At 33.7% G+C, this 22,821-nt stretch overlaps 1 protein-coding gene across 2 annotated transcripts in view; it reads right to left on the reverse strand.

Annotated features, from left to right (window-relative positions):
- Positions 1–866: 866 nt before the first annotated feature.
- The window catches only part of LOC113515637 (nuclear factor NF-kappa-B p110 subunit), a 49,495-nt gene continuing 27,540 nt past the window's right edge, over positions 867–22,821 (reverse strand). For both annotated transcript variants that reach the window (XM_052893440.1, XM_052893441.1), the window contains 12 exons: positions 19,765–20,014; positions 18,352–18,389; positions 17,346–17,405; positions 16,230–16,367; positions 15,523–15,632; positions 14,275–14,450; positions 8,047–8,199; positions 6,796–6,974; positions 5,752–5,862; positions 3,823–4,008; positions 3,105–3,299; positions 867–2,270 (listed from right to left, as the gene is read on the reverse strand). In XM_052893440.1, coding sequence (XP_052749400.1) covers positions 2,172–2,270; positions 3,105–3,299; positions 3,823–4,008; positions 5,752–5,862; positions 6,796–6,974; positions 8,047–8,199; positions 14,275–14,450; positions 15,523–15,632; positions 16,230–16,367; positions 17,346–17,405; positions 18,352–18,389; positions 19,765–20,014 — 1,695 coding nt within the window. In that variant the 3' untranslated portion in view covers positions 867–2,171. The remainder of the gene's footprint in view (positions 2,271–3,104; positions 3,300–3,822; positions 4,009–5,751; positions 5,863–6,795; positions 6,975–8,046; positions 8,200–14,274; positions 14,451–15,522; positions 15,633–16,229; positions 16,368–17,345; positions 17,406–18,351; positions 18,390–19,764; positions 20,015–22,821) is intronic.

Raw genomic sequence — 22,821 nt, forward strand, 5'->3', positions numbered from 1 at the left:
ATATACGCCATGTTATAGACTTTTTGCGGACTCGAATTACATTTATTATGATTAATTATTTAAAATATATATTTACCGAAAATAAAAAGTAGGGATACATACCTTTCTGACAATAATAGCGGAGATAACTCCGAACATCCAAACTTTACCTTTCCTCACATTTTTTATACTACAAAATTGGCAAACAAAAATACAGACTTTTATACCACTGATGCGGGAAATAACCATACGGCCCACCTGATGGTAAGTGGTTTCCGTAGCCTACTCTAAAGTAGCCTATGAACATCTGCAATACCAGCGGTATTACGCGCGCGTTGCCGACCCTGAAGAAACCTCTTCACCCCTATCTGATAATATTCGGCCACTATAGGCTATGGACGCTTGCAACATCAGGGATCTCACGTTCTGAAAGAACTTTAGTATGCTCTTTTTAAAGAATCCAATACTGTCGTCTCTAAATAAAGCCTCGACCCAAAGTCCATTCTAGTCTAAAAACTCTCTGAAAATGTACCGTACACGATCATTTAGGTTGTAGCATGTGAGGATGAATTCTGTTAATGGCGAGCTGTACGATGATAAACGATAGTTGTGAGCATTATTTTGAACAATTTCTCAAAAGACAAAGGAAAGATCTTACTGTAGATTTAAGGGCTAGACATAGCCTGACATAGTCCATCTTCGAACAATATCAAGAGTCATATTATTTCACATTGTTATTATATTTGTTAGGAACGTCATATAATTAAGGCTTGTTCAGACCATGGACATTTGTTCATCAACAAAATGCCTAACCAAATTTTATAACTGTGTAAGTTTGTTCCCTCTATAATGTTGATTATGTATTAAGAGATAGTTAAAACAACATAGAAATAAAATATAAAATTTATTATTACTAACAAAATTAAACCAGTAGGTAGATTTTAACAAATCTTATTAAATTATAATATTATACAAGGTTAAAAATTACATCAATTTTGAATAACAAGTGCGAATGTATGTAATTTTCTTATTATCAAGTCAACTTTTTAACAATCATTTGACCTAGAGTACCATTTCAAAAAGTGTCAATAAAAAGATGTGAACTACTTTCGACAACTTTGAAAAACTTTGGACATAAAAAAAATACTCCGAGTAGTCGATTTCAAACTTTATATTTTTTTGCATAATAGATAGAGAATTTAAAAAAATTAACTCTTGTGAGTTATTCAAATATTATAAGCTATAGAAAATTTATATGTTTGCCCAGAGCGGCAAAAATAAATAGATTGAGCGCTAGAAACGACTGCTCCAGTTCCAATGCTATTTCTTTGTCAATATACTGTTACATTTTTTCTTAATCTATTTGGAATTGAAATACTTCTAATTAAAACTAAAAAATAATTCATTATAGACAAACACATCTAATGATAATAATAGGTATTGCTAACTAATAACTTATTTTTCAATTCAAGTCACTTGCATCACAGCATCAATTTATATACTTAGTTACTGAATTTACAATAAGTAGGTATTTAGACATTACTATTATTTATACAGGCCACTTAATTAAACTCCTGTCTATACTCTCATTTGGGTTAAATCAAACAAAAAATTTGCAACAGCAACAGACTTAAAAATACGTGATACTAATCTCCACAATGTCAAATACGGTGACATTAGGTGCTTGTCAGACTTGATAAAATAAAATTTTAAGTCCTATTTAGTAGCTTAGGAACAAATAATAAAACAAATTACAAATATAGAGTAATTTATAAAATGAATAGCCATACAATGATTGTAATAAATTCATGGCAAATAATTAAATTGCAATTCATCATATATACAATAAATAACATAATACGTATAATTATTATTAATTAATTATTTATATTATCATATTTCTACCTATATTTGTTGAAGTAATAAATTCGCGTAGGTCAAAATACAGTATATAATCTACAGAAGAGTAAAAAATATTATTTGCATTTTTTTATAATAAATTTAAATATAGGAGACATTATCAATTAGAGCGTCATAATTAGTTCAAACGATCCGCCTTTATCGTAATAATCAAATAAAACATGAAAATCGTAAAACACGACTTACATGATATTAAAACTTCAACGACACTATGTACTTAATACTAAGAAATGCCTCAACTATAAGTGATGTTTTAATCGTCGAACTCGCCGTCAGTCAATGTAGTTCCGTATAACCACCGCAGCGGCCTCTTGGCCGATATTATCCAGGGTCGCTGCCAATAATTTCGACGTTATATTCTCGCCACTTTCCTGAACAGAGTATATGCTTTTATTAAGTAAATCTATTTCTTAGTGAAAGCTATAAAAATTAATTGAAAAATGTACATATGTTTTGTTAATTCGAAAGAGAAAATGAGAAACATCAGTAGATCAGTAGGTAGAGTAAAGATCACTTTTTTTTTATACAACTTAGAATGGCAAACAAGCTGACGGCCCACCTGATGGAAAGTGGTAACCGCCACCTATAGAAATGAACAGAACCATGGACATAACAGAGTATACTATTTAGCCCATGATACCCCCCACTAAAATAATAAGAAAACAAAATTTTTTTTACGAAATGTAATGGTAACTCTGACTGCGCTACTGTTATATACTGTATATGGTCAGTATGCCCACAGTGACAAATTTACTATAAATTAACCACTAGGTGGTCAGAGGAACTAGTTTGAGCTCAATAAGTCCATCTTTATTAAAACTAGCAAACAGTAGAGGCGCATTGAGTGTCTTTACTAAACACTCTTCATCAGTGAGCGTAATTTATGTACGCCGTACCTTTAGATTATATACAGTGTCTCCATAGAAATGCTTCTAGAAAAATGGATAAACTTTTTCATAGAATTTTAAGTGATAAATAGTTATGAGTGATTTCTTTATAATTTGTATATTTATTTTGTCTTATATATTTTGCATCTTTTTAATGTGTAAACACTCATTTTACTTATTAAATAATACGTAAAGATACATTTTATGCGCAAGTCTATAGAATACTGATAAAAAAAACGATTCAGTTAACAATTAGCTGACAAAAAGTCGTCCCGTTTTTACAATTCGAAGCTCTATCTATATAATGTAAGGGCCTACCTTAAGATAGTTGAGCAAGGTGGCGGTGGGGCTGGCGGTGTGCTGCAGCCAGCTGAGCAGCGAGTCGAGGTGCAGGCGCGCGGCCAGCGGCCGCCAGGCGCCGCTCGCGTCCAGCAGCGCCGCCACCTCCTGCCGGTACTGCGCCAGCCCCTGCAGGCCCCCGCCCCCGCCCCCGCCATCTACACCACCCGCGCCCTGCACACCGCCAAATTTATTCTTTACTAGCTACCCCGACAAACACTATTTTACCCTACCGCAACCTAACGAATTCATTCATTTCTTGTCGACATAAAAACTTTCTTATCTCTTTAGTTCAAGCAAATGATACACATTTACAAACTTTATTAAAAATAAATTAAGCGATTTCGGAATTTACCGTAAACGCATATCTTAACACAGGATTTTTATACAACGACATTACTGGGTTAAAAATATGTTTGAACATTTGAATGAAATCTTCAAGTGCTTTCCTTAATCTGTTTGAAATATTTGAATTGGTAACCGCAAACAACTTGTAGAGGAAAATGAAGTTTTTACATTTTTGTGGGAATTTTATGCAATATTTTCTTCACACTTATATACTCAGATTTTTAATTAAAAAAAAATTGCGAATAAGTCTGTCTGTGATTACATGAATTTATTAATGGATCATTGAATGGTTTACATTAAAAGACCTATAATGAACATTTTTGTACACAAAATTAAAAATACAACTCACACTCTCATTGTCAGAGTCGTCTTCTCCCTCGCTTTTCACATCTTCGTCCTCCGGTTCAGATTTGATTTCGTCATCCATCATCTGTGTGTTAGCAAAAGACGGGTGCTCTCTAATCACCGCCCGGATCTCAGGTACCTCCTTCGCTAAATGCCACGCTGATTTAGCACCATCGCGAACCGGATCAGCCTGTAATGTTTTTGTGTTTACAAATAATATAAGAGCTAAACCAACTGCATGTACGGGATAAACAAACGTAATAAAGGCAACATCACCTATCCCAGAGGAAAAGAGATTATTAGTAACGCGGACTGCAAGTCCCACCCTATATTCTTATTATTCTTTATACTGGTGCAAATCAGGTCGACCTCCCCGCGGTCCCTCCTGGAATCCATCGTGCTGAATTTCAGGCGTATTTTTTTATAGGTGATAAAATAGTAACCCCATCCGCGCTATCGGTATACACTGGCGGGGCACCAGTAAAGGATTATAGGTGAGAATGAAGCAAGTCAGTTAACCCATCAAGACGAATTCAACGAGAATTGTTCATGATGGTTTCCAAGGGGAACCACGTGGAGGTTCACCTGATAGAGCATATTGCTAGCAATGGGGCTGTCAAACTCCATTGCTAACAATCCCTTCCCCCCCTATTTCAGGTGTATTCATCACAATGGGCTAACTGGCCTACCATTTCAGACACTCCTATGGTCCCTCACTGATGCCCTGCCAGCGTATACCGTTAGCGCAGGCGGGGTAACCATTCCATTATCATCTATAATAGCTGTTTTTATATATATAGCTGATTTTATGGCATTATTCCGTTACAAGTTATAGAAAATAGATATTATATAATTTAAAAATATCTAAATTAATGGAATTTGGAAGTGCCAAAGGGGTTATTAATAACAATAGGCGTAGTATACCGTATTACGTACTGGCAGACTGATAATACAATCTGCTAATGTATGTATAATGAAAATATGTATATATGCATGAGACAGTTTTAAATTTACATGAAGTTGCAAAAATAGCAAAAATCATGTATTTGTTACAATTTTAATTTCAATTTGTGGACGTTGACAGCTTTCTTTGGATTTAATTAGAGACACTTTTCTATTAATTCTTGTAAAAAATATTTCTGATTGTTCTATATTATTACATTTAGAAAGATAAAGCGAATTAACTTTTAAATCTGTAATTGCCATACTTGACATATGCGCAATATTGTATTTTTTTTTCTCACCTATCATCCTTCGATGGCACTCTACCAATTTAAATGAATGGCATAGATGATGTGTGAAATACGAGTCTATATCAGTAGTCATGTAGTATCATGTATACGAAACAAACGATATAAACGATTTAATAAATTTTTTCACCCATAGGAAATGACTTTATTAACAAGTAACATACATAGCGTGTCTTCATAAAAATGCATTAAGAAAAAAAGGTCAAATTTTTCATACAATTTTGCGTTATAAATAGTTATGAGTGATTTATTTATAATTTCTATATTTATTTTATTTTATAATCTCTGCATCTTGTTAATGCGTAAACACTCATTTTATTTATTAAATAATACGTCAAGATACATTGTACGCGTATATAAATATGTATATAGCACACTGATATAAAAACAAGTCAGCTAATTTGACAAATAGCTGACAAAAAGTTGACCCTTTTTTGATACCCGATGCTCTATAATCAAAGCATAGGCTGTATATTATTTTCGATAATACTAATTACCCATGCGAGACTAGATCGGATCACTAACTCAGTATAAAGATGCACATATTGATAGGTGATAACAGTTAAAAACATACATATAATAAACATACTTAATGCAAATAAATGGACCGATGGAATACCATATTGTCGATAAGTTCAGAGGAGGAAGTTAGAAGGATATAGTAATTTAAAAAAGCTCCATACCTTATTGTCTAGAAGCAACTTCACCATCTCAAGCGTATTCTTTTTCATACCACCGCCACAGACTATTTGCAAAGCAGTGTAACCGCTTTCGTCGGCAGCGTTTACATCACTCTGAAAAGTTAAAAAACATTATCAGTACGTAATGTAAAGAAAATCGCTGTTAATGATGATGATGATGAATATAAAGAAAATATTAGGATTCATGTTATAATCGATAATATAAATCATAATTTCAATAGACAACTATGATAGAAAAATGTTATCAAAGGCACACTGTTAACTGGGATACAAGATATAAATAGCGGTATTCGCATGAGAGAAATCATGTGGTCCCGGCATAGAATAGACCACCACCTCCTATCCCGTGGATGTCGTAAGAGGCGACTAAGGATGGGCGAGGGATGGCCAGCAGCGTCCCTCTTAAAACATGTCTTAAGCCTAACTGCGGTTGCCTATCCGCCTGCAAAGCGTGGGAATTACTGGCGAACCCCCCAAAGGGGAGGCTTTTGTTCAGCAGTGGACAGTTAAAGGCTGATATGATGATTCGTGTGACAGTACCACAGATAAAACTTACTATATAAAAGCAGCAGTTTAATAACGCTTTATTACTCTCACAAAAAATAAATAAGTTATAATAAATTTTTAAAGAAAATTCGAGTGTGATCATGAACTAGGATTGTTATGGATGTAGTTACCCTTTTTTATTTAAAATTATAATTGATAAGTTGTGCAAGAGAAACTGAGGTAATTAATATAATGCATATATATATATATATATATATATATATATATATATATATATATATATATATATATATATATATTGTAAAATATTGTAAACATAAAAATGCTATATTTGCAATAGATTGCCAGCAGGTGTTTATAGCTCGCACGGCTGTGAGCAGAAGTAGATGGAGCCGCATTGCGAGGACCTCAAACACGAAAGAGGGCATCATCGATCCACTATCATGATAAACACCACGACCACTGTGTCAAGAGTGTACGCCTGGAGAGAGAGGGGTGTTTATATATTATAGGGCTGACCTCGGAGGCGTGGTGCAGCAGCTCGCGCAGCACGCGGCCGTGGTCCATGTCGGCGGCGCGGTGCAGCGGCGAGCGGCCCTGTGCGTCGCGTAGGCCGCACGCCGCGCCGCGCTGCAGCAGGATGCGAGCCTTCTGCGCCGAGTCGTACATCGCCGCCAAGTGTAGGGGGGTTTCTTTCTCTGTGGCCAACATTATCATCATCTTCCTATCCTTATCCCAATCATTTGGAGTTCGCATAATATGATTTTATCCATATTACAAAAAGATTTGGTTTTTTAGTTTTACGACCGGCCACCTGCCTGACGTCAACCCTTTTTGGGAATGCATTTGTTGGTGGTTTCCGCCACCTACCGTATGGAGGCAAAGGATTGAGGAAAAAAGGAAGGAAACGTTGGAAATGCGTAAAGGAAATTGGTGAATGAAAGCAATAAGGGACTTATGTGGGAAAGGAAAGGAGGGGATACTGCAGTTGCGGAAAGGACTGGGACACTGCAGCGGCTCGGGAGGCCGGGTCGCATACCCGTATGCCCTTATTCTAGAGTCGGACAGATTTCTAGAGAAGAACACCCCTGATATTATATTCGTGTTAAAAAAAAATCAATACATATAATAAAATAATAACTGGTCGCTGTGTGTACATGGAAGATATATAAGCAAAAATATTATAAGGGGATTTTATGAACGCAAAAGAAACCAAAACTTAGAATTTTGTCTGTATGTCTGTACACGTTAATCTAAGAAACTTATTACCCGATTTGAATGCGGTTTTCAGTTAATATTTATTGTTTGTTTTATTTCAATCGCTTCATAAATAAAAAAGTTATATCAATCTAAAATGCTATAAAATAATCGATCAGTTGTAATGGCTGAAACTTTATGAATGTATTAAGTACATAAATATTATTTAAGTATATAATACAATATAGGACTGGATTGATGAAGAGTTCCAGTGGGAATGATATATGGAACTACGTAGTTAAAAGCGGGAAATGGCTGGTACTAAATATGTACTGTGGTGAATACTGATAAATTTACCAAGAGTTTCAAAGATACATAACTTGTCTCCAAAGGAATGAAAAGAGACAGGATTTGAATGCTTGATATAATTTGATAATTAAATAAATTATAGTATAATATGTTCTTTTGGACCTACCAATACTTAAAATTTGAAATCATATTGAGTACGTACTGAGTATTGCTGTTTATGACGTATATATACATATGTATGGTCAATTTTACTGTGTAACTCACCTGAATTAGTTGCGTTTAAGTCGTGTGGAACATTATTCTTGTGTATCGTGTCCAACAAAGCCTCAAGACAGCTGGCGGGGCCGTTGTCCTGACGACATACCGCGTAGTGAAACGCATTGTTACCCTCGATGTCGGACAGCATTGGATCGCAACCTACAACATTACAACTTTGATTATATATATGAAGAGGGGGAGGAATTTACATTTGTGATACTTCTGAAAAAAAAAATATAATGAAACAATAAAGAAAAGATACAATGCTCTTTTTGTGTTTTGCATCATAAAGTAAGGTTAAAATGTTATTAAAAGGTTAAAACTAAGGATAAAATGAATCCGTATCCCGTAAATCTCATTCAAATCTGATAAGTATTTCCTGCTCGAAAATGTAACAAACATTCTAATGGATTATAATATGTATACTTATATGGGTGTATTTATATAAAGTGCAAGCAAGCGTGTGTTAAATATTTATTTTAAATTATGATATTTTCTTAAACATCTTGTGTCAAAATGTGTTACCTACATTTATTAATAAAAATCAGACTAACTACTTTAAATATAATAAAACGTTAAAATTGTTACTATACCAAATTTGGTAATAAATTATTCTTGTAGTGTATATAGAACACTAATTTATATTTTAATTAACTTTATAATTATTTATAGTCATGATACTTGAATAAAAAGTAATGAAATTGTAAGAACACGTGGTCTCGCTGACTTGTTCACTCGAATTCGGCCCTGTAGATATAAAAGATTGTTATTTGGGTGGGGAGACACTTCTTGTCCAACCGGTGAACAGAGCAGAGCTCCTTGACGTATCAAGAATGAACTATTTATTTATTTATTTATTTATTTATTTATTTATTTATTTAGGTTTACCAACAATTGTTTCCACAAAATAATGTAAATATATATACAATTATGGAGCTTAGAACTAAGTGTAACAATTTTTTATAGGCAAACACAGCATATATTAATACATGTATAACAATAAGTACAGAGAAATATATATAGCTTACAACTATTATTAAATACTTAACAACTAACAACTAAAGCCACCATATCCATAAGCAGATCCAGCAGCACGACTCATTTTATATATTTATAGATATTTCGTACAAAAACAATTGGAGTATCAAAATTAATATCGACCTGGTCACTGCAGCTATTTATAATCTTACAGAACCTTACCATTGGAGAATTACTACCCAGAACAGTTCTTCTAAATGGAGGTATTAGCGGAGTTATAGGTCCACGAGGTAATCTAGAAGGGACTCGCAATTTTACAAGGCTTAATAACTGAGGACAATGTAATTTATATGTTATAAGTTTATACATAAATATGGCGTCAGAGACTTTCCTGCGTTTTTCTAATGAGATCATCCTAAAGTACTGCAGCCTGGCCTTGTAGGATTTAATTTTTTTGGCAATGCCAGTGGAAAATGCCAAGTGCCATAGGAATCGCTTCTGGATACGTTCCATACGCAATATATGTGTAGCAAAATGTGGGCGCCAGACCACGCTGCAATACTCCAAGACACTCCGCACCAGGCTATTATAAAGTATAATTTTAATGTTACTGTTATGAAATACTTTACAGGTTCTTATAACAAAACCAAGCATCCTTGAAGCTTTATTAATAATGTTATTTAGGTGAGGAACAAACGTTAATTGTTGATCGTATAATACACCTAGATCACGCATACTTCTACTCTCTTCAATTATTTCATTTTTGATTCGGTATTGTGAATATATTAAATTATGCTTTCTACTAAATTTTATTATACGACATTTTTTAGGGTTCAAATTCATGTTATTGATATCACACCAACTAATAAGCCTATCAAGATCACTTTGTAGGAGCGTAACATCGTTATAGGATTTAATAATTCTAGCAAATTTTAAGTCGTCTGCGTACATAAATACTTGTGAGAAAAGAAAACACTCAAGGATTTCATTTACAAAAAGATTAAAAAGAATCGGTCCCAGGTGAGATCCCTGGGGTACTCCAGATGTAATTTTACAAGATGCCGATTGAAACCCATTTACTACTACAAAGAAAGTCCTTTCCATTAAATATGAAGCCATCCAATCTAATAAAGATCCTGTAATACCATAGGCGCGCAGTTTATAAATAATAATTTTGTGAGAGACCTTATCGAAAGCTTTGCAAAAGTCTGTGTATATAACATCAATCTGCTCTCCAGCATCAATTGCTCCTATTAGGAGTTCAGTGAACGATGCCAAGTTTGTACTTGTAGACCGCGAACCAGTAAAACCATGTTGACAATTACTCAGATATAAGGCAAGATGATTCTGCAGATGAGTGCAAATAATTGATTCGAAAATTTTACCAAACCAAGATAGAATGGAAATTGGCCGATAGTTGCCTACCGCGTCATCCTCTCCCGATTTATGTATTGGAACTACTTTTGCCATCTTCCATTTTGTAGGGAAAACTCCTGTAGTAAGAGATTTACTATAAATCAACATAAGTGGGTACACTAACTCGCGTGCGCATTCTTTGATAAATAAGGGTGGTATTTCATCTGGTCCCATTCCCTTGTTGCAGTCAATGTTCAATAATTTTTTAAGTAAGATATCATATTCAATGGTTGGAAGTATCATGCATTGACTATTGGTTTCTAAATTGTACAAGAAGCTGGAATTATGTTTGTGTTCATTTATATCATCTAAATCATACACGGAGGAGAAATAAGAAGCGAACAACTCGCATATTTGCCCTGGATCAGATGTAGTATAAGAACCATCCGTCATATTGGCTGGATATATACTGGATCCGCCACGCTTAGCCTTAACATAAGTCCAAAATAATTTTGGATTACTGGTTAGATTACTCTCTATATTCTGTGTGTAATTACGATAACAATATTTAATTAATTTTTCGCTTCGTTTTGCCACAATTTTTAACTCTATCGCGTCTAAAGGATTTTTATATTTATTATAACGTTCTCTCAATTTGTTTTTTTCTTTTAACATTTTTATCAGATTACGGTTAAACCATGGTGGAAACCTATTATTCTTATATTTGCGTAAAGGTACACAATTTGTTATAGTTGAATTTAAAATCTCATAAAATACATCAACCATTTCATTTACAGTATCCTCAACTCCAAACAGTTCATCCCAATTTATTGATTTTAACTGTTCCCGAATTATGTCATAGTTAGCCTTGTAATAATTTAGTCTCTTTGCATCGGTATTATATGGCAGTTTTAAATCACCACCCATTACAACATTAATATCAAGAGGAGGGTGAAGCTGATCAACAACACATAGAACACTAGTACTTTCATTAACCGTAAAAGTTTGAAGGGTTGAGAAAACGAGATCAAGGGTACGACCAGCAGGGTTAGTAACATAATTGTGCTGCTGTAATAAATTTACACATGTAAAATCTATCAAAATTTCACGTGTGCTGGATCCATTATTTTGAGTGGTATCATGAGTAGAGAATACGGTCCTCCAGTCAATGTTACCCATATTAAAGTCTCCCACGACACATATTTCTGAATTAGTAATCTGTTCAAAAGTAGCATTACAATTATTAACAAATAACTCCATAGCAGACCTGCTGACTGGAGGAGGAAGGTATACAGCACAGAAAACCATTCGACGAAAACGACACGTAGCAGGTATATCAATAGTTACCCAGAGATCTTCAAGACAACTTTCCCAAGTACTAATGCGTTTTGATTTAATGGGTTTCTTTATAGCAATTAGAACACCGCCACCCTCCTTACCCCGATACATCGAACTTTCCCTGTCCCTTCGATACACTACGTATCTGTCATCGAATAGCTCTCCGCTCAATACAGTATCATTAAGCCATGTTTCTGAAAGAATTACTATATCGTAATCATTACCACTAACGTTGCTCGAGAAAATATGAGTTTTCGTTCTCAAGCCACGGCAGTTTTGGTAGTATATATGTAAATTGTTAAATTTGGTAGACATAACTAAACATGCAGTAATAAGTAAATGTTATAAATAGATATATAAACAAGAAAATTAAAGTATTTCAAGTGTATCCAAATTTCTTATAAAAACATAACCAGCTTCCTCGTTTTTCCGTACGAATATTCTGCCACCTCTAACCCAAACATATTTATATCCCTTTTCTTTCGCTTTATGTCGCGTAGCTGCATGTAGTGCCTTGTTGGATGGAGACAAATGCTCTACAATATAAATCGGCGATTTTTTGGTCTTAAATCCGAAATGTGTACTATTTAACCTGTTCTGAGGGTTGGATTTATTAAATTTGATAACAGCTGCCAACAACCGGTCGCGAATTCTTGGAGAAGCAAGCTGGATTACAATTGACCTAGGTCTATCACTAGCGGATTTAATTTTGGCGATTCGAGAGCAATGCACAATGTCAGTCTCGTTTACTTCACATCCAACTACCTCACCCAGCTGTTTAACAATTGTGTAGATATTTTCATGTTTGTTTTCAGGCATGCACTGTATCTCCAAATTATTAGCACGAGACTGCTGCTCTATCAAATTAAAACGCTGGTTCAAATCTGAGACTGTACTTCTTAATATGGTATTTTCTTCTTGCACATCTTTTACGATTCTATTTAAAGTCGATTGTTCACACTCAATTTCTTCAAATCTTTTATTAATAAGATCTATAGAGTGGACAATGTCGCTTATTTCCCTTTTTATAGGTTCCATATGTTCGATGATGGTGTTTATCATAGAAGTATTGATGCGTTCTATCATAGCACTGAATTCCTCCTTTATAACTTCTTGTATAATAGAACGCATATCCTCTTTAGTGGCGGACATTCCAATAGGAGATGGTGAGTTCAGTGCAGGTCTTTTACTTACTCGAGGCGTGGACGAATTACACACGGGAGTCGAATCGCTTCTCAAGGATTTCGGAGTCTGGTTCAAACATCCCGGGCACTTCCATATTCGAAAAATCCTCGAATCCTTTCCGATTTCATCAATTGACAAACAAAGAAAATGGTATGACCTTTTACATCCATTACAATTGATAAATTTTTCATCTTTATTTGACGATTCACCACTACAGCAACCCCATGTATTCGAAACCAAGGGCATAATGTAAAAAGTGTTATTCAATAAATTTTGTAAAAAAAAAAAAAAAAAAGTATTGGTGTTATTGCTTCAAGGTTATTATCAATTAATCGGCGTATTAACAATTTCAAAGAATTTCGTGTTATTTTGGAGCCTTAACAATAAATCAGTACCAGGTTGCAAAGTATATCACAAACTCAGCGAAACCGCGAGAAGAACGTCGTAAGCGCCGTGGAGAACGCGTCGCTTACGCGTTATCATAAGACACTTACAGTAACCACCTTTCGTGGGTATTTTGTTTTTACGTATTAATAGATTTGATTGAAAAAACCATAAAAACTACCATAAATATTTCAAGTCACACCACAATTCAAACACAAAAGGATTCAATTTCAGAATTCACTTAGTTAAAGATTGGAATGGCAACTCTAAACTTCACCTTTTAAAATAATAGTGTTGAGCGATTCTTACAATATGTTAACTGAACGGTAGTCGTACTGAAAACCAGTATAGTGAACCACGTGATCATTATATAAAATATATCACAATTATTTTTAATGTAAGTCCTAAAGAAGCTATATTTAAATAAGTGTCAATGGACTAACATAAGTTTGGTAATTATGTTATATATCAAATATAAAGTAAAATAAGTAAATATATGATTTAATAGTATGATATCTAGATTAAATGAACTGTAAGAACTTTTGCTTTATTTCTATTTATTACTAAGAGGCTTACAACCTTTATATTGCTACAGAATATATTATATACATATATGTAAAGTTAGTATTACGTAGTACTCCACATATCATTTTACATATATATATATATATATATATATATATATATATATATATATATATAGATATTAAATATTATAAATAATAAATTGCTTTTCTAATACGTGCAAGTTCTTTAAATATGCATAGAATGAACCAAAAAGAGGAAGGTTTTTTTTAACTTTACCAGATCATTTAGCGTACTTAACGTAAAGTTAGGTTTAAAGGATCCGAAGTTTATAGGATGAAGGCAAAGCGCCACAGAATAGGCCATCCCGCAAGGTTACGGTACGGATGCTCTACCATGTAGAGGATTTTAACATTTTTTCTCTAATATACTAGTTTAAAAAAAAAACGAAAAACAACATTTTCTTACCTCTTGATACAAGGAACTTAATATGTTCAGGTGTTTCATGGACTATGGCTAGATGCAGCACTGTCTGTGACAAATTGTTCTTAAGATTGAGCAGATGTGTCATGCCCATACTATGTACTAGTTTCACAATATATTGTAGACTAGGTTGATTACTGCATAACGTCATGTGCAAGAAGCTGAAAGTAATAATTTAAGATTTTACTACATAAAAAGATGTTAATTTTAAAATATTTTTTTTTATGGAACTTAGAATGGCAACAATCTGACGGCCCACCTGATGGAAAGTAGTAACCGTCACCTATAGACATGAGCAGTACCATGGACATAACAGAGTATACTGTTTGGTCCATGACACTCCCCATACGTTGCCATTCCTGAGGACTCGGGTGTTATTCCTCTGTACCCTGTAAATTTACAGCCTTACAAACCGAAACACAGCCATGCAAACATAACTGCTTCACGATAGAAACACGAATGGGACAGAGGTGCATAAGCAAACGATTTTATTACAAAATATCCTTCTGGTGATTAAGTTTAAGGTGTTCATACTTTTACTCCAGACAAAATTAGTATATTTAATACTAACACAAAAGTAAAAACTATCCATTGCAAAATAGCCCAATAAAATTTGCTATAAAGTAAAAATGGAAAAATTGTTACAAGCCTGAAACTTAGTTGCTTATCGAGTTAAAATAAATATGTCAAAAAATGGCCATTTATGAACGAAAGGGCAAAGGTATTCATTTAAGGGTTTAAAAATAAAAATCAAATGGTTTTTTAACGAATTATTTGAAAACTATAGAACGGATTAAAAAATATCGAAGGGTCATATTACAGTTAATAGGAATTGCAAAAATAACATACAATCATACTATAAATAAAATCATCATTATCATATCAGCCATTAACTGTCCTCTGCTGAACATAGGTCTGTCTCGTGAGTGGGGTTGTAAGTAGTTAACTACCGTAGTTAGGATTTGGTGATGTTTTAAGAGGGACGCAGTTGCCCATCCATCGACCATTAAGTTCTCTTAGTCACCTCTTACGACACCCAAGGGATAGGAATAGGCGGCCCATTCTATGCCGGGATTGCACGGCGATAAAATAAAAATAGACAAATATGTTAACGATTGTAATCAAAAATAGTTGTCAGAAAAAGATTAATTCGACGGCTGCGGTTGTGGTAAATATATAATTCGATGTACTTATTTTATAATTATTATAAATATGAACAATTTATATACTCACGTGTCACCATTTGATAATCGTCTTTCGAACAATTGTTCCAGCTTATCTCTAACTACTGATTTCTTAGTAATTTGTTTCTGACGAATTATATCACAGATTTCAGCAACCAACTAAAAATGAATAAGTAAAATAATAATAATAAAGATTTATTGCATATAAAAATATACAGTCATGGGCTTACAGAAATTTAAAAGTGAATTTTTATATGTGTATAAAGTGTAGCATTATGCCCAGCACATTAGTATCTAAACTAGGCCTAGCCTGTATCTTAGACACTAATGCCTTCTATTAGATACATATTTTTGTGCAGTTTCGCTATATTAAAATAGTACAAGATTCAGTAAACAACATGTTTTATATTACTAAAATAGGGTATCTGTAAAATAAATTACATTGTTGTATCAAGAAATATGCAAATATTAGTAAAATAGATGTCATGCTCTGCATTACACAATAATAACTATAATGATACAGACATCTATTTAAAGTAACTTTTTAATAAGTTAAATAATAGAACGAATTATTGATCTTTATTAATAATTCCTTCTATTGTAACAAGATAAAAAGTTCATGTAAATTTTCTCCTTGCTTTTTTTTAATTGAAGAAGATATTTTGGACACAGCTATAGTAAAAAAAAAAAAATTACAGAAATTAATAAAAAAAAAACGGATAGTTTTATTATATCAATATAAATATTTGTACTAACCCGCTTCACATCCGTACCATCTTTTGAGGTATAAGACGCCGAATACTCGCTGTTTGCTTTTTCAACAATTTTAGGCTTCATTTCCTCTTTTTTCCTGGATGATTTAATAGTACTAGTGCTGGACTTTTTATCAGTTCCCTAAAAAATATATATTACATATAAATAAAATATGTATTATCAAATGGCCTTGGTGATGTAGCAGATTAGCACATTAATCACTAAACACTTAGCCTAATCTTCCGATGATGGTGGGGGAGGGGGGATTGTTAGTTATGCGAATTACCAGTCCCATTGATATACCCTGTCAGGTCAACATCCAAGTAGCCCTCCTGGAAATCATGGTGCTAAATTCTAGGTTTATTCATCACGATGGGCTAACTGATCTTTCCATTCTCATCTTTCATCACTAGCTGGTACTCCGCCAGCATATACTGTTAACGCAGGCAGAGTTACCATTCCATTATCATCAATGAAAAAACCTTCCAGTGGTCTCGAAATCGAATTGAATTTTACACCGAATAATACAAAAAATTGTAATCATGTGTACGACTGTTTGTAATGATGGTCAGTTCCACTTATCCCTACCAACCAGGGGGAACCTGGGGAGGGAGGGGGGGGGGGTTAGAGTGGAATTTTTTGTGAGTGTTCTCCATGTATAATAAATATGTATTTATCAAAAATAGTATTTAAATATGGCTACGGACGATTGATTGATATCGATTGCCTATAACCATTAAGCTTTGCTTAGTTTAAAACCAAATGGTGCTGTGTAATAATACTATGTGGTATTTATTTATTATTTATTAAATAGTATATTTTTTTACTAAAAACGAAAACTACTGCCCATTTCCTATATATTCTATATCAAAAGAATATATTAGAAATCTTTGGAATAAATTGGAAAAGAATATAATGGATCAAAGATCAAGGACCCACCCAAAATAGCAAGCTTTGTTTTTCATACGGTTATATATATCGAGGCTTCGTTATTATCAGAGACCTAATATTTGTAAGAGATAATACAGTTGACATTCATTTAACAGCACACTATAACGGATTTCCATATTGATTAGTAAAATAGGTAAAAATAAAAAAATAAATAAGTAAACAACAAACCTTTGCACGGCCAGAATCTGAAACCAGCATTGAACTTACTAGGAAGTTCATGCTACTCGGCTGAAACAAAAAACAATTGTAAGCTGCATTTCAAAATAAATTTGCAAATAATAACATTGTCAACATAAATCAGTCTTTTTAGAAAAAAATCTATAAATACTCGTATACTATATTCTATTATATATATAGTATATTCTTTATAGAATTTTCTTTTTTCTCTTTTTCGGATTTTTTTTACATCATATGCATTATACATAATGTAACAAAATTCTCCAAAATTCCATCAAAATACATCCATATTTTGAAGTATAAAACAAAACTGTTTACTTCGTACGAGTATAAGGAAAATCATACTGATTTCAAATCATCATGATAATTTTTATCCAATACATTAATGAAGTTCCCATCAGTCAGTCCACAGGTTTTTGTGCAAATCTCAAACACATTATGTGTTCAGAAGAAGTATAGGAGATGATAACATTTTCTTGTCTTATTCTATCATGATGTTAAAATTGTGCAGTGTCATGCCGGACGTTGCTATATTAAAAAATAACTTTCCAATTGCTAGCCCATCTCAGGAATGACGTAATAAATTTAGTGTTTCTATATACTATGGTTCCTACTTTATGTTCAGACCTAGCATTAACCTACCTAGCGCCTCTGAATAAGTTATAAAAGAAAAAAACAAGACTAACTAACTCCCTTTACTGAGGTACACTTGGACAAATTATTGACAGTCGCTCAAAAAAAGTCATCGGAGATTCGCTGTTCACTCTAAAGTCAATGCGATCTTTCTAAATAGATTTGCTTATGCCACCATGTTGATGAGGCAATCGGCTATTCATTTAACACTTCTCTATAAAATCAATAGGTTGGGAAAATAAAATCGTAAATGATTTATATATATGTGTGTGTGTGTGTGTGTGTGTTTGTATTACAGATATGCATATATTATTTAAAGGTTTAGAGATATTAAAAAAATCCAAAAATATTTAATAATACATACCTCATCAGAGAAACTGTCCTGGAATGAGCTTAAATATTCTGAAACAGAAATAATAACATAAATATAAATTACTGAATTAACTCGCTATTATACTGCAGCTACAGCCGCGTATTTTTTTATAAAACTGTTTTTATAACACTGGTGGAAAATGAGAATGTATCTCACCTTTTTTTTATACAACATAGAATGGCAAACAAGCTGACGGACCACCTGATGGAAAGTGATAACCGTCGCCTATAGACATGAGCAGTACCATGGACATAACAGAGTATACTGTTTCGCCCATGATACCCCCCATGCGTTGCCATTCCTGAGGACTCGGGTGTTATTCCTCTGTACCCAGTAAATTCACGCCATATCCTACCCTTCAAATCGAAACACAGCTATGCAAACACAACTGCTTCACGGTTGAAACACGAATGGGACAGAGGTACCCAAGCAATCGACTTTTGTACAAAGTCTCCCTCTGATGGTAAATGACTACCACCACCCATGAGCACCCATAACACGGAAATAATGCTGTCAGCCCTTAATCATCGGCCTTTAAAAATTAATATGTTGTTTATAAAGGTCGCGATATCACATCGGTTCGGAAATACCGGTGCTGTACGTTGATTCCAAATGAAAACAAAAAAAAAATTAAAAAGAAAATGCCTTGAAAAATATAGAGTTGAGGACCGCCATTCATCCTGATGATTATGATGATGGGTTATACGATGGTGAAATTCAGTACTAAGTATAAATCTTATTGGCAAATAAGCTGATCTAATGGGAAATGGTAAGGGAAGGGAAAGGAGTTAAAAGCAATATGGACTACCAGTCCCATTGCTAGCAATATATTCAGTCAGGTAAATCTCCACATAGTCGCCCCTGGAAACCATGGTGTTGAATTCCAGGTGTATTTATCACGATGGGTTAACTGATCTTTCCATTCTCATCTATCATCACTCGCTAGTACTCCGCTAGCATATACCGTTAGTGCAAGCGTAACTATAATTTCATTATCTTCCATTAAAAAAAGGAGATGGTAACCGTCGCTTATACATGAACTGCACCATGAACAATAAAAACAGAATACATTATGACTGGATAGCAGAGATGTAGGTCGAATTTCATACGATCGAGTTATTGGAAGGTAAATTTTAACCAATTTAAAAAAAAGAGGAGGTTATTTTGTTTGTATTTTGTTATGTGTTATAACTCCGTCATTTAGAAACCCATTTGAATTTTTTCTTATCTGAAATATTCTTGAAAATATCTTATTTTCAAATTGATCCCATATAGACATTATATTAAAATCGGTACTGTAGTTTAGTTTTTAAATAAAAATAACTGGTTTTGTCAAGATTGAAGTTTTTTTTTGGAAGGAATCTTAATTTCAACCTTATAAATCATCTAAGTAATGTCACTCACCAGACAAATCAACCTCGGCAAATCGTTTTTTATCCTCCGTCGAGATACTCGAGTTGTTTTCAAGTATCTGTCTCAGCTCGGCGGAATTAAAGTCGGGCAATGAAGGTATATTGGGTTGTCCTATCATCGGGTTGTTGTTTAGTAAGTGCTGCTTGTTATCGGGGCTCGGCGTGGCTCCTGTTATATCCATCAAGAGAGCATTCCCTAGGTCGTTACCGGGTGAATTTAGAGGCACTGGTATTTGCGGTATCTAAGAACAAACAAAAATTTAATTAATATATTCTTTGTATATTAATAAGAACTATTCCTTATGGCAGTCTATGGAGGAAGCCTATGTCCAGCAGTGGACGGATAATGGCTGAAATGATGATAATGGATGAATGAACCACGCCTTCACTTCCCATGGGTGTCGTAAGAGGAACTAAGGAAACTTAATCGTCGAGGGATGGACAGCAGCGTTCCTTTTAAAATATCATCAAAGTCTAACTGCGGTTGTCGCTTTGCAATATACCCAACCAGGGCGACCTCCTCGCGGTTCCCCCTGGAAACTATCATGGTTAATTCCTGATGAATTCATCATGATGGGCTAACTGACCTGTTTTCATTCTCACCTATCACCCTTCACTGGTGCTCCGCCTGCGTATCCCGTTAGCGTAGGCGGGGTTACCATACCATTTTCACCCATCAAAAAAAAAAAACTGCGGTTGTCAACCCGCCTGCCAAGCGTGACAACTACTGGCATAACTTTTGGGGACATTATATTCAACAGAGAGTTATTGTAAACGAATAATCGACCAGACCATAGGCTGTCGCTGATGTCCAATGCGGTACAAATGCAATTAAGTGTGTAGTACAAAAAAAAAATTAATGTTGAGATTTGTTTCTTTAAAAATGTCTACAAAATTTGGTTCTCTTCATTAAATTTCATTAAAACAGACAATATTATTTTGTGAAGCAGTAGCCTAATTTATATAGAATTTCAATAATATAAAGGCACTTTCAGAATACCACGTCCAAATGGCAATAATGAATATAATTTCGTGAAATGGTTAAATGTATAGTAGGGCGACATTTCTTATCTAAACGTCAAACAGACCTCCCTGAGGTGTCAAGAGTAAACGAGTAAAGTAAACCGCGCAGTCATTACATTACATATCACTGTTATTGTTGGTGAAGTTTCGGCGAAGTTGCTACTAATTAAATATTAATGGATTTAGAAAAGTTGAATATTTTTTTATTACATTATATAAAGTAAATAAATATAAATATGATATAATAGTGTGATAGTATGATTTCTAAATTAAATTAACTTTGAATACTTGTTCTTTATTTTTATTACTAAAAGGCTTGCAATCTTTTATATTGCTAAATAGTACATATTATATCTATCATTGCATATTATAAACTATAAATATATATTTATTTATATACTCTTTATTGCACTATTTAAAGAATTATAAAAAAAACAATATATTACACTTATGAAGTACAAAAAGCCGGTCTTCTCGCTAAAGCAATCTCTTCCATACAATCTTTGGGTAGAAGAGAAAAGAAAAAAAAAAACAATATTATTCGGCACAAGAACTATATCTAATAAAAAAAAATCTAATATAGATATATACATTATTATCCCCTTATTTATAAAAACGTTAAACCTTTAATATACCTATTTTAGGTATTGAACTGTTTGCCCCTTTCGAGTAAATTATCAATTTAAAAGAAAATGTCAAAACAGTGCAATAGTTAAAATATATTTGTAGAAGGTTTTAGTTTATAATAAATATGATAAATAAGAGAGTTGGCTTTTATACGCGCAATTACTGCAAAACAAAACACAACAACGAGCGCAAAATAACAAAGGTGAACATGCCTCGTAAGTAAAGCTTGCAAATATTCGATGATTTTGATATTCGAATAATCCATAAGAAAAACAAAAAAATAACAAACGAGTTTGTTCCCTTTATAAATAGAGTATTTCATCATATGAAGGAAATCAATAGATATGTTAAAAAATAAGTTGGAGAATTTAAGTGCATTCTAGTATGCACGATCTGGGAAGAAAAGGATTGTTAGTAATGGGGTATATCTGATCCATTGCTAGCATTACACCATATCAGGTCGACCTCCACGCGGTTCCCCCTGGAAACCATTGTAGTTAATTCTAAAGGAATTCGTCACGGTGGGCTAGCTGACCTGCTTTCATTGTCATCTATCATCCCTAACTGGTACCCCGCCAGCGTATACTGATAGCGCAGACGGGGTTATCATTCCATCTTCACCCATTAAAAAAAGCACGATCTAATAAACTCAGGTTTTAAATAAATGGAAAAATATGGTAGAAGCCGTGAAAAATGAGTGTTCGCGAAATGATTAAGGAGATAAGGCAATGGAATGTTCAATTATAACACTAGGCATAGCAAAATGACTACTTTATTTTTAATTTAATTCTATTTTCTACGTGAACAACGAGAGGAACTGTGAAGGAAACGAAGAGGTGTTCTTAGACATTACTAAGACCATGTAAGATCATGTAAGTACATGTTCTTTCAGATTTAACGAAAAGATATTTGCGTGCATCGTCCGTCATATCCGAGATTTATAAGTGGTAACAATTGGCGGAATTCGGTAATAAGATCAAGCAGAAAGTAATGAAATAACTTATATTAATACTGAAATTACACCTCCAATGATTTTTCTGAAGATTGAAAATAACTACATAGTGTAAGAATATCATTCTAGCTCTTTTAGTTTGTCACTTTGATAACGCTGTAAGGATGAAATCGCTCGATTCAAAACTAATTTTATTAAGTGTATTTTCTTTTATTTTATTAATAAGAAATGTAATTGTAAAATTATTCGAATATATTGGAATGGTACTGATTAACTATTCGGATATTAATTCTCAAATAATTGCCGATTTATTCGAACATTCGAATGCAAGTCCTAGACGCAAGGAACATTAAATAACTAATCAATTCATTAAAATTCTGTCCGTAGTAGCTGATGATTACAATTAAATAAGCGTCTAGACCGCATTCGCCTCCCGTTATCCTGATT

Source organism: Galleria mellonella, unplaced genomic scaffold (genome assembly GCF_026898425.1).
Source record: "Galleria mellonella isolate WM207_F2 unplaced genomic scaffold, CSIRO_AGI_GalMel_v1 utg173, whole genome shotgun sequence".
NCBI classification, from domain to species: Eukaryota; Metazoa; Arthropoda; class Insecta; order Lepidoptera; family Pyralidae; genus Galleria; species Galleria mellonella.